General features: G+C 48.3%; 1 protein-coding gene across 3 annotated transcripts in view; it reads left to right on the top strand.

Moving 5' to 3' along the window:
- The window catches only part of AK1 (adenylate kinase 1), a 56735-nt gene that overhangs the window by 31476 nt on the left and 12624 nt on the right, over positions 1-12635 (top strand). For 2 of the 3 annotated variants that reach the window (XM_081179771.1, XM_081179773.1), the window contains 3 exons: positions 3272-3314; positions 9720-9755; positions 10992-11155. In XM_081179771.1, the coding sequence (XP_081035897.1) occupies positions 3272-3314; positions 9720-9755; positions 10992-11155 (243 nt within the window). Of the gene's footprint in view, positions 1-3271; positions 3315-9194; positions 9406-9719; positions 9756-10991; positions 11156-12635 lie in introns of those variants that run through there. The other variant, XM_081179772.1, reaches the window with a different exon arrangement.

Here is a 12635-nt window from a genome sequence, read left to right as displayed (position 1 = left end):
AAATAGTGACAGTGGGCAAAGACCACAAATAGAAATTGTTGGGGTTAATGTCTAGGTTCGGACTTGTGGAGCCAGCATTATAATTTGCGTTTGTTGATGTCAGCAGAAAAGAATTGGGAAAGGGTATTCTCTTGCTGTCTTCAAAAGGGCAGATGCAAACCACATGTTTTAACCACATGCAGAGCACATTTAAAGCCCATGACTGCCCCAAAGAATCATGGGGACAGTAGTTTTCCCCTCACAGAGTTATAGCTCCCAGCACCCTTGCAGTGTTGATCTACCCTTTGTAACAAAAGAGGGGGAAATGCGATGCTGTTTTCTGTTTATACTTTTGCACCAGAAAGTTTCTTAATTAAAAAAGAACAGAAGTGTGGGGGCAGGGACGTAGGGGGGGGGACGACAAGTGGGCGTAGCTCTGGGTGCATGGTTTTTAGGGGGCATGAGCCGGGTACCCCCACACAATTATCCCTGTTCCGTCCTGTGAGCCCCAGAGCCTGGCCTGGCTGGCCTGGCCTTCACGTCGCTGACCCCCTTGCTGAATGGCCGCCTGGTCAGTGTTGGGGGTGGGGATTTGCCTGCCCAGGGCCACATTGACTGGGCATACTCCTCCATGCATGGATGGGCAGAGGCGCAGTGCAGTCCCATTTGGCTCCGGTGGCCAGGGCTGAGCTGGTACATGCGCTCCGTGCGCCCTCTGGCCCCCATGCACCTGTGCCCAGAAGCGTTGGCGGCGAGGGTTGGCCTAGTGCAGGGGTCCTGTTGGCCCTGAGCATCCTGCCCCTGCCATGTGCCAAAAAAGGATTCAACACCGCTGGTGTGGGAGCCGGGGAGGTTTTTGGCAGTGCTTTGTGGTATGTGTCTCTATTTTCATCTGTTGGAGGGGAGGCATTCATGGTCCTGGGGACTTGAGCTAGTGGTGTAATCCAAGCTGTCCTCCCTCCATTAAATATGAAGCAATTGCAGCTGCTCTCCAAGGCAACCGCAGCAAGGCTTCAGGTTAAGAGACACCACAGTAACGGATCCCAGCTTTTTCTCCAAAGAGCTCAGAGCAGCCCCCACCACACACGTTTTTATTTTTATTTTGTCATTACAGTACATAGCTGTCAACGTTTCCCATTTTTTAAGGGAAATACCCTTATTCTGAATAGGATTCCTAGCAAGAAAAGGGAAAAGTTGACAGCTATGTTACAGTAGCCTTGTAGGGTAGGGTAGGCTGGGGGGGTGACAATTGAGGCAAAGTCTTCCAGTGAGCTTCATGGGGATTTGGAACGGAGTCTGTCCAGGTCTTAAGTCCAATACACACACACCCCCAAAACAAAAACAAAAACGCCCCCCCATGCCCTCCAAAGATTCTTTTGGACTACAAAGTTAATCAACCCTATCCAACATGGCCAATGGTCAGAGATGGAGTTGTGGTCCAGCCACAAGTCCCCATCCCTGTTTATGCACATGCTGTTTTAGAGGTTAGGACTTGATTGGCAGCCACTCTCCATGGTATTACCAGGAGTGAGGACCCTGTGCTCCTTCTGGTGTCAGACTATAGCCCCCATCATCCCTGCCATGTTGCCCAGGGCTCATGGGAGTTCGGAGCCCAACAATGGCTGGAGAGCCACAAGTTCCTCGCACCTTTCTTCGGCATTGGTCTTTCCCACTCCCTCAGCCTCAGAGCCTATTAAATAAAGATGCTAAGGGTTTGAACTTGATACCAGTTACCTGGGAAACTGCTTCACAGCAGGTCAAACTATTTGTCCACCCAGCCCAGCATGTTCTACTCCAGGGGCAGCTAACCCGTGGCCCTCCAGATGTTGTTATGCTCCAACTTTCACCAACAGCGGAACAAAATGTTCCCTGCTCCTTTCTTATGTCGCCTTGCTTTCTGTCTCTTTCTGCTTTCCACCTGTGGAACTGAATGTCTGCCTTTATCTACTCTGGCTGGCTGGCTCTGCTTTGCTCTCCGTCTCCTGGCGACTGACGGTGGCAGCTCCGCCGCCAGGTAATTGTTGCCATGGGAACTCCATCCTAAGGCATCTGCAATCCCCATTGTGGTTCAACCGTTTCCCCTTCCCTGCTTCTCCTAGATATGTTTGTGTAGGGCTGTTGTGTTCTCTCAGAAGCTGCAACCAGACCAGTGGGTATCTTGCCTGTTTGCCTTGCAAAGCTGGCCACCGTTGTTGGAGACATGCCGCTTTGGGTTTGCTCCTCTGAGGCAGGAAGTCTGCACATGTCCTAGGCTAGGATCTCTAGTCCTGGATCTTTGGTGGGGTGGAAGATGGCAAGTGTCGGAGCAGTGTTTCTCAAACTTAGGTCTCCAGCTGTTGTTGGACTACAACTCCCATCATCCCTGACCACTGGGTCCTGCTAAGTAAGGATGATGGGGGTTGTAGTCCAACAGCAGCTGGAGACCCAAGTTTGAGAAATGCTGTGGGTTACGGGAAGAACCTCTGGGGCATCAACCATATTCTCCAGCTCTTGCCTCTCATCTGAAGCAGAGTCAGCAAATGGTTATTTGGGTTGACGCACCAAGTCCCATGAGTGTGTTTGTGCAGGCAATCTGTAATAGGACAGCTTCTTCCCCCACCACAGGGGTGAGGAACCTCAGGCCCAAAGGATGAATGTGGTCCTTCAGGCCTCACTTCTGGCCCTCGTAACTCTTCCAGATCGCATCCCCTGGCTCTACCAGCCACACCTCTCACTGACCCTGCTTAGCGTTGGGAGCAGCCATACCTCGCTGGAAGGTGTCTTCGTACTCCAGTCATGCCTCTGGAAGGAGGACAGGGAGGGAGGCATGGATGGGTGGAGAAACCAACCTATGTGCAAAAGTAAAATTGATATCAATTGCTCTGCCCATTTTGCCTCTGGCCTTGCCAACCACTGGCACATGGCCTCCGGAAGGTTGCCTAGAAAGAAGTGTGGCCCTTGGGATGAAAAAGGTTCCCCTGCCCAGCCACCTATGCTGTTGATGTGGTACTTTCTTCTCTCCCTCCCTCCCCTCCATTTATCTCGCAGGAGAACAGAGAAAGAGTGAAGGAGGTTGCTCAGTAAGGGAAAAGGTTAAGAAGCAAAGCAGCAGCATCTTTATGTTTTGCAGTCTAGGCCGAGCTGGGAGCTGACTGAAATTTTGCTCCCCTCAGTTGCGAAAGAGGAGACTGAAGCTTCCTCAAGGATCTCAACCAAGTGCTTTTGGGGTGGCCTTTGCCAAGCTCTGCAGCCTTCAGCCTAACTGAGCCCTTTGCTGTTGTTGTCTTTTTTAATTTTAATTTTTTAATTCCAGGCAGAAGAACTCTTTGTCCAAGAATTTTTCAGGATGGCAGCTGGTAAGTGAATCCTCTTGCTCTTTCCCTGACTTGGTCTGCCTTATTGCTCTTTCGGCCCAATTCACAGACCAGCCCACACAAACTGGAATTGAGGGATAGGTCTCTGAGTTTAGGTCTCTGAATACCAGTTGCTGGCAATTGCAACTGCGGAGGAGTGCTCTTGTGTTCAGGTCCTTTTTGGGGGACTTCCCATTGTTGGCCACTCTGATAGTAGGGTTCCGAACTAGGTGGGCCACGGGCCTGATCCAGTGGGCTCTATTATTATCCTTCAGGTCTTCTTATCCAACCTCCCTCTCTGTCCAGCTACAAGACGTTATGTCCACCAACTTGGTTTTAGAAAGGGGTTTGAGAGGAGAGTAAGAAGAACAACTGAGGAACGAGGACTGCAGCTTGATTGAGGCAAGAGAGGCGTGATAGAGGTGCATAAGATTCTGCATTTCTCACAATGCTAGGACTCAGGGCCAACCAGTGAAGTTGAATGTTGGGCTCTTCAGGACAAACAGAAGGAAGCAGTGCATGAACTATGATGTAGCAATGGCTGCAAAACTCGGATGGGGTTAGAGCAATTCATGGAGGATAAGGCTAGCAATGGCAACTAGCCATGGTAGCTTTTTTCTCCCTCCACTGTTGGAGGCAGGAAGCTTCTGAACACCAATTTCTGGGAATCACAAGTGGAGAGGATGCTATTGCACTTGAGTTGCTGCTTGAATGCTTCCCAGAAGGGGGATCTGGATGGGCCCTGTAAGAACAGGATGTTGGACTACATGAGACCCCTTTGGCCTGACTCAGCTTCAGGTCTGCAGTGGAGCCCATCAACACCTGTTCTGCCCACCCCATCTTTCATGGTACCCGCAAACAGCACAGGTGACCAAGAGCTGTGATGCAAATTTTGCACAACATCCCATTGCGATGTTAAATCAGAGGCACTGTCAGGAATCCAATGGTGGCATTTTGGACTGCACTGCTACCACACTCTGCCCCCCATAAGCCAGCCAGCCCTGGTGCCCCCCCCCAGAGGGGTCCCTTTGCCGTGGGATCCTCTCAAACCTGGGGTCGACTCTCACGCCTTCTGATTGGCCTTACATGTCATTTGAATAGTGTTAGGACACATTTTGACGGTCCAAATACACTGTATTCCATCTTGCCAGTAGGTGCGTGCCTTGCAGCATTGCTCTAGCTGCATTACATGAGTGTCAGTGGAGGCTGGTGCATCAAGGCGAAAGGGGCATCACCCTAATCATCTCAGCTTGCCCTCGGCCAGCCTCCACCTGCCTGCCTGCCTTCTTTCGTACAACCAGCCTTGGGGGTGTCTGTGCCTGCCAGATTGCTCCACCGCTGCCTTAGTCTCTGCAAGCTCAGCCATCTGATCTGCACCATGTAGGCTGAGAGTAACATTGTTTTTGGATGCCTTTGTCATGTCTTCAAATACAATTGGCTGTATTAGCCCACCTCTGTTTTTTAATGAATGAATGAATGGGAACCTGGTTTGCTGACAAAAGTGAGTTCACTGCACAAACTTAGGGCTCATCCACAGTTCTGCTTTCCCCACCGCTTTCCCCCAGGAAAACTCAATCTTTACTACAGAATTGGAACAAATGTCTATCGGGTTTTCTCCAGATTGACATTTGCTTTGATTTAGCACTAAGGAGCAGGTTTCCTGAGGGGAAGCAGAAGGGCAAAGGCTAAACCACATGGGATAAGGGGAGAGCAGTGTCTCACCCAGACTTGCACTTGTCCTGTGCCCAGAAAGTGTGGGCCTGACTGGTTTTCCTGAGGTGGTCAGCCTGTGTCTGGGCTTTGCCACTTCAGAAGGAGGCTCACACGTCTGAAAGTTTCTCTATAGTTCTTGGGCAGAGGCTCTCTCCTGGCCTTTGCATCTGAGATCCCCTTAAACAGAGATTATACTGAGGACCCTCCATAGGAAAAGCAGCTGCTCTGTTCTGAGCTGCAGCCACTACCAGCCATGTCCACATGTCATGATAAGCAAGGGCTGCTGGTTGCTGGTGTGCTGGTCTCGGCTGCCCAACCACACCTAGTGTGCTTTTCCTCTGCTACATGTCAGAGAAGCAACACAAGAAGCCAAAGTTAAGTTTGGCTTCCCACAATGTCGAAACGCAGCATCAAGGTTTGCTCCTCCCTGACAACCCAGTGCTGCTAGCATGCCTTAAAACTATGGTTTGCCACTGGCTCGTAAATCCTAGCTCATTAGGGACAAGCAAAGCATGGCTGGTAAATTGCCTTGTTTATTTCTTCCTCTTGTGCTAGAGGAGGAGTAAGGTCAGCGGGGGGTGGTCTGTTGGGACAAGAAGGCCCCTGCCCCATTGAACTCAGCTGGCCCTCAGCTGCTCATCTTCCTTTTTGCAACTGGTCCAGGGGGTGGCGCTCACTGACCTCTTCCCCATTAGTGTTTCCTTTGTATATCTCAACAGGGAGGGGGATGGGAGCAAAATTAGAACTAGTGGGCTCTGCTTGCCATTGCCTCTGGCACCACCTACTGTTGGTTTCCCTGCCTTCCACCCCACCAGTCCCAAGGGGCACTATCCTGCACTGGGAATGACTGGCCCATGGGGATCAGCATGCCCATAATCTACAACAGACCATGATAATCAGACAACTTTGTCCTTTCTTAGCCGCAAACGTGGCTTTCCTTGGAACACCCCTTCTGCATTTTAGGTTGGTCCGCAGTACGGAAACCAGAACATAAACATCTCTGGTTCAGGCACATCAAAAGATTTCCCCAAGCCACACATGTCCCCAAGTAGGCAGTTGTAATTCTAGAAAGCTGTAATTAAAGGAGACCTCACCCTGCCGCTTGCTGATGATGCCCTGAGCTGTGGACTGCTCCAAAACCCACCCTTTTTATTTTTAGCTCTGCTGCCTTCGCTGTCGTTAGGTTTTCACCCATCCAGTGCAACCTTCCAGGGGCCACGTGCAAACAGTGGGCGGGGCCAGAGTCTAGTTTCTAGACTCCCCCACCCCACCCCCTTCTCTAACTTCTGTCCCGGCAGGGAATGGGCACAATCAGAGATTTGGGACACCTCCCAGGCAGGCAAAAGTAGAGCCAGTGAAGGACGTGGCCTGAGAAGTTCTAAGGGCCAGATAAGGAAGCCCGGAGGGCCACAATTTGCCCTGAGTCTGAGGTTCTCCACCACTGCTCTAAAATGCAAGAGATGGGGGTGAAACTGCCTGCACCCTGACAAAAAAACCATTACTGAATTCCAGAAGGAATATAAAACAATTCCTGTACTCTGAAATCATTGGCTTGAGGGAATGTGGTTGTTTCTTAAGTGTTTCTAGAAAGTTCTTCATTATATTGTTATTGCTGCCATAGGTTCCTTCAGGAGGAAGGATGCCATATAAAGGAATAAATTAAATTAAATTCAAATTAAACTTTCAGTAGTTTGAAATTTGGCTGAAGCCCAGCAAGGGACATGCAAAATCCCATCCTGCTGTGGATTTGTGGCCTAGTGCCCCAAATGCCAACACTATTGAAGTGTTGTGCTTCTAAAACACAAATCCAGACTTAATTCTGTGCATGGAGGCAGATTTGTACATCCAGCTCAGGCAGCAGGTTGGACACTGTTGATGCCAGCAAGAGCTGCAGACTAGAAATAATACCATTCCCACAATTCCACATGCATTTTTTTATTATTAAAAAAGCACAGAAAATATGAACAGATGATGATAAAAAGAACAGATTCCTGAACCTTGATGACTCCACATTTTTGTAACGTGGAAATTAACAGCTGGGTACATGGGCATAACCAGGATTTATTGGGGTTGGGGCAGGATACCCCCTGTCATCATCCTCTGTCTGGCTCAATCTAACAGTTTTGGAATGAAATGTCTCAACATCAGTTGTTTTAAATTACTTTCTTTTGACCCCAAGTGCTCAGAAAAATTAGTCAAAATCTTTCTACAATTTCTACTTTTAGTTAAGTATTTTTATTTTATTTACTTGATTATGCCCATGGCTGGGTAAGTGCAGTCATGAAATTGTCCTTCAGTTGTGAGAGAAAATTCTCCTGAAGCACTCTTTTTCATTCTTACTTCGCATCTGAGACCTGGGGCTTACGAAAGGACTGGGCTCAGGAGTTCTCACTCCTCCTGCTCCAGCCCTAAAAAGGGTGTATGTGAGCAAAAAATATCCTCTGCACCAATGCATTTTAAGTAAGGAGTTGGGGTCAGTCTGCGGGCAAGGTTACCCTTTTAAAGGGGCTTTTTTCCCAGCAGCAACTCAGGGGAACTCAGTTCCAGCACCTCTCAGTGAGCACCATTGTCATTCTAAGAGAACAAGGGAGGTGTTTGTGGTGAGTTCTGGCACCTCTTTTTCTAGGAAAAATAGCATTGGCTACATCCAGCGTGACATCGTGGATATTCTGGGCTTTAGGGCTACAGAGACGCAAGTTCAAATCCCCACTGAGCCAAAAAAAACTCACAGAGGCTAGTCATTCTCTCTTAGTCTGGACCTACCACACAGGGCTGTTGTGAGGATACACTAGGAGGACAGAGGAAAAACCATGTACACAGCCCTGAATTCTTTGGAGGAAAGACAGCATAAAAATTAGAACATCAGAGCAGCATCTTGTTTTCCACGGCAGACAGCCAGATGCATCTGGGAAGCCCTATTCTTGCTCTGGTTCCCCAGAAAACTGGTTTTCAGAAGCATGCTGCCTCCTGCATTGCAGAGGGTTAGACTAGATGACCCTTGGTGTTCCCTTCCACCCCTACGATTCTGTAATGATGGAAGGAGGCCTGTATCACCCACCTTTCAGCTTCAATGAGTTGACTTCACAGGGTTCTGGCATTATGAGAGTCGGAGAAGAAGCTCTGCACCACGAGCAATTCTGTATGGCTCTATCATGCCTCACCCTTACTAGTGTGGTATAGCAGGTATGACTAGGACCCGGGAGACCTGGGTTCAAATCCCCGCTCACTGGGTCGCCTTGGGCCAGTCACTTGCTCTCAACCTATCCTACCTTGCCAGGTCGTTGTGAGATGAAATTAGAACGTTGTATGCCACCTGGAGCTCCTTGGAGGAAAGGAGGGATGTAAATGCAACAAAACAAACAAGCACGCAAGCAAGCCCCTAACCATCGAAACCTGTCCTTGAGGGGGAGTTTCCCCAGCTCTCTTTGCTCAGTCTCATACCATCTTACATTATTACTAATTTTAGCAAGAGCCTCTCTTGGATTCTGAGTGCAGATTGGAGTTGAAAAAGATTCATAGTGAATAGATTGTTTTATTTTTAGATTTAAATTACAGTATATTCAGATTTTAAGACTGTCCACTGTAACTGGCACTTTAGCGAGCTGTGAATGTAACGGGTCCTTCTTGTGTTGGTTTCTGTTGTAGAAGTTCTGTTTCCTTCTACCCCCCAAAAATCAGGCTTCCCACAGCTAGTGCTGCTGGGAGTTTAGACTATAAAGAATACCGTCTCCCCATATTTCTGGATTTTATTTTGCCTCACCTCAAGTTGCTTCCTCTTCCTGTAACTGGAATACATCTGATAAATTTTTCAAAACAGTTCAAGATTCCTCCAGCTTCTCTCAAGAGTCAAGTTTGAATTGTGCTGAGGAGAGGCCCTCAAAGCAACAGATCATCTTACACTAACATGGAGCAGTGCATGAGGTCCCTTCGAACTCTATGATCCTATGACTCTATGATTCGATGACTCTGGGTCCTCCTGGTCTGGATCCAGGCTCTGTTTGCAAAAAGGAGCACATCTGGAATCCTCCACCCGTATTGGATTCTTGGCCCCTTGCAGATGCTGCATGAAACAATTGAGCTCTGGCATCTACTGGCCCTTAGCAACAGTCTCCATGGCAACCTGTGTTGGACTCTGAGCCACAAGGCCTCCCTAAAAAGCCCAGCCTAAGCCCAGCCCAGCCCCAGCTGTGGAGGGCAGGGTGCCCAGAGGCTCATGGACAAAAAATGTACTAAGCAGGAAAAGAGAGGCTTTCTGGGGGGCGGGAACAAGGAGGAAGGACAGGGCGGGAATCAAAGCAGCAAAAAGGAGCTACCAGTGTTGGAGGGAAGATGGGTGCCCAGTGCTCCTGTGTAGAAGATCCCATAGTTAAAGCTGGCAAAGGTAATCCTGGGAGGGAAGGCAGCAATCTTTGCATCTGACGGCCTCAGGGCTTGTCTGAAATCCTTTGAAAGCTGGCTTCTGTTCACATTGCCCAAAAGCAGAGGCTGAATGCCTTCCATTTGGCAAGGGGCTGGGGTGGAGAGCAGCAGCAATAGCGTGTGTGTGTGTGTGTGTGTGTGTGTGTGTGTGTGTGTGTGTGTATCAGCGCTTGCTTTCTGCTGAATATCTCTCCCTGGGCGGGCATCTGGTAAACGTCCACAAGTGCTTCCTTCCCAGAGCTTAACGTTGTCTTGTTCCTTCTTTTCCCCTCCCAGAAAAATTGAAAAACCACAAGATCATCTTTGTAGTTGGTAAGTATAGGAGAAGTTGCTGGTCAGTCTGATGCAGAAATAGATCTCTCTCATCCAGCTCATAGATTTCCAAACAAACAGGAACAGGAACATTAATAAAAGTGAGGAACTTACCACTGAAGGGTTGGCTGGGGTATGTTAAGGAAGGATCTGGGGCACGGGTAGGCAAATTAAGGCCCGCGGGCCGGATCTGGCCCAATCGCCTTCTAAATCTGGCCCGGGAATCAGCATATTTTTACATGAGTAGAATGTGTCCTTTTATTTAATTTGTATCTCTGGGTTATTTGTGGGGCCTGCCTGGTGTTTTTACATGAGTAGAATGTGTGCTTTTATTTAAAATGCATCTCTGGGTTATTTGTGGGGCATAGGAATTTGTTCATTTCCTCCCCCCCCCCCAAAAAAAAATATATACTCCTGCTCCACACAAGATCTGAGGGACAGTGGGCCACCCCCCTGCTGTAAAGGTTTGCTGACCCCTGATCTGGGGCATGTTAAAATCCCAAGGAAGAGTGAAAACATAGTAAGGAGGCAGAGGTTTCCTGGTGCCCCCCCCCCCCAGCTCTTCAGGCTTCCCTCCTTCCAGGGATCCTCAGCCTACCTCTCCCCAGTAGGGAGTCACAGTTGGAGTAGGGGTAGGGGAGTTTGCATTTATAGGTGAACCTGTCTGATCCACGCTTTCAGAAACAGCACCATGAAACAAAACACAGCAGAGGTTTAAAACTCATTCTTATCCAAGTTTTGCAATGCAGTTCTCCTGCCGAGTAATGTGTTACAAAAATGCACTTACATTCTGGGCGGGGGCGGGGAGTGTCCGTTAAATTGCGTATATTAATGAAAGTAACATAGAGATGTGCATTATGCTAGGGGGAACTGCTTTGCGAAATTGCGTTTGTTTTGAAAATGTGCATACAAAAATGTGTTTATGAGGGGAAATTCACACAATAACACTGAGGAATTTTCATGAGGTTCTTTTTTTTTTTTGCAAACTGATGTGGCCATGTGAGAAACTGAACTTAAGACTGGAAAAACAGAAGCAGGGAGGAGGATGGGGGGGTATATAATTAGTTGGTTCTGCCTGTCTTTGGCTCTGGCTGCACCTGCCATTCCCTCCACCTCATCCATCCCAGTGGGTACCAGGTGCCACTGCCTGAGAAGGTTTCATGATCTGCCACCCCCTCCCTTAAGCCATTTCTCTTCCTAGACTCTGTGGCGGAAATGTCTTGTGTTGTGTTGCAGGCGGGCCTGGCTCAGGAAAGGGGACGCAGTGCGAGAGGATTGTTCAGAAGTATGGTTACACCCACCTATCCACTGGCGACCTCCTGAGAGCAGAGGTCAGCTCTGGCTCAGACAGGGGGAAGAAACTGTCGGCCATCATGGAGAAGGGAGAGTTAGTCCCACTGGTGAGTTTATGGTGGGAATAAATGGGGTTAGTTCTGGCAGGGCCCTGCCTTCAATGCTCTTCTTAGAATTGTAGAGTTGGAAGGGACACCAAAGTTCTCTTCCAGCCCTCTGCAGTGATCTCCACTAAAGCATCCCTCTGCTTAAAAACCTCCAAAGAAGGAGAGCCCACAATCTCCTTTCTTGAAACTTGAAGCCCTTGGTTTGGGTCTTACCCTCCAGAGCAGGAGAAAGCAAGCTTCCTTCATCTTCCATGTGACAGCGCATTAGATATTTGAAGATGGCTATCATATCTCTTCTCAGTCTCCTCTTTACCAGGCTAAACATACCCAATTTCCCTCTTTTTTCTACCTAGTTAAGATCTTCCCTCTACCACTCTGTCACCTTTCTTTTCCAATTAAATAGTTTTTATTGTGTTATATATACATATGTAATAACAAACCCATAACATAACATTCCCCATAACATAACATTCGCCTCCACCACTACCTCCAAAACAGGTATCAGGTTATACAGTAACACAATTGATTTTTATTCATCCATACAAATTATCCAAAAGTCCTTGCCCTACCCAGCCACTCTGGGCAGCTTCCAACACATATAAAAACATGATATAATATCAAACTTTAAACACTTCCTAATACAGTGGTGCCTCGCAAGATGAAATTAATCCATTCCGCGAGTCTCTTCGTCTAGCGGTTTCTTCGTCTTGCGAAGCAACCCGATTAGCGCTATTAGCGGTTTAGCGGCTATTAAAGGCTTAGCGGTTTAGCGGCTAAAAGGCTATTAGCAGCTTAGCGGCTTAGAAAAAGGGGGGAGCGAAAAAAATCGCAAGACTCGCAAGACTTTTTCGTTTTGCGAAGCAAGCCCATAGGGAAATTCGTCTTGCGAAGCGCATCGAAAAACGGAAAACCCTTTCGTCTAGCGGGTTTTTCGTCTTGCGAGGCATTTGTCTTGCGGGGCACCACTGTACAGGGATGCTTTCAGATGTCTTCTAAAAGTTGTGTAGTTCTTTATTTCCTCAACATCTGATGGGTGGGCGTTCTACAGGGCGGATGCCACTACCAAGAATGCAGTGAGGGAACTGCCAGAAAGCCCTTGGAGCTAGATCTCAGGGTCTGGGCTGAATAATGGTATACATTCCTTCAGGTATATAGGGTCGAAGACTTTAAGGGCTTTAGAGATCAGCACCAACACTTTGAATTGTGCTCAGAAATCTACTGGGAGCCAGTGTAGATCCTTTAGGACAGGTGTTATATGGTTCCAGTAGCCACTCACAGTCACCAGTCTAGCTGCCACACTCTGGATTAGTTATAGTTTCCAAGTCACCTTCAAAGGTAACCCCACGTAGAGTGCATTACAGTATTCTTCTTTGGTGATCACTCGTAGTTGAGTAAGATTGTCTTCCATGAACATGGTCTTAAAGTGACTGTGGAGGCTAATTCTGGATCCACACATCCTTCCTCAGTGAAGACATAGGTT

This window comes from Podarcis bocagei (assembly GCF_964188305.1).
Source record: "Podarcis bocagei genome assembly, chromosome: Z".
Taxonomy (NCBI): Eukaryota; Metazoa; Chordata; class Lepidosauria; order Squamata; family Lacertidae; genus Podarcis; species Podarcis bocagei.
The sequence above is the reverse complement of the archived record's forward strand: the minus strand, read 5'-3'. Positions and strand labels throughout refer to the sequence as shown.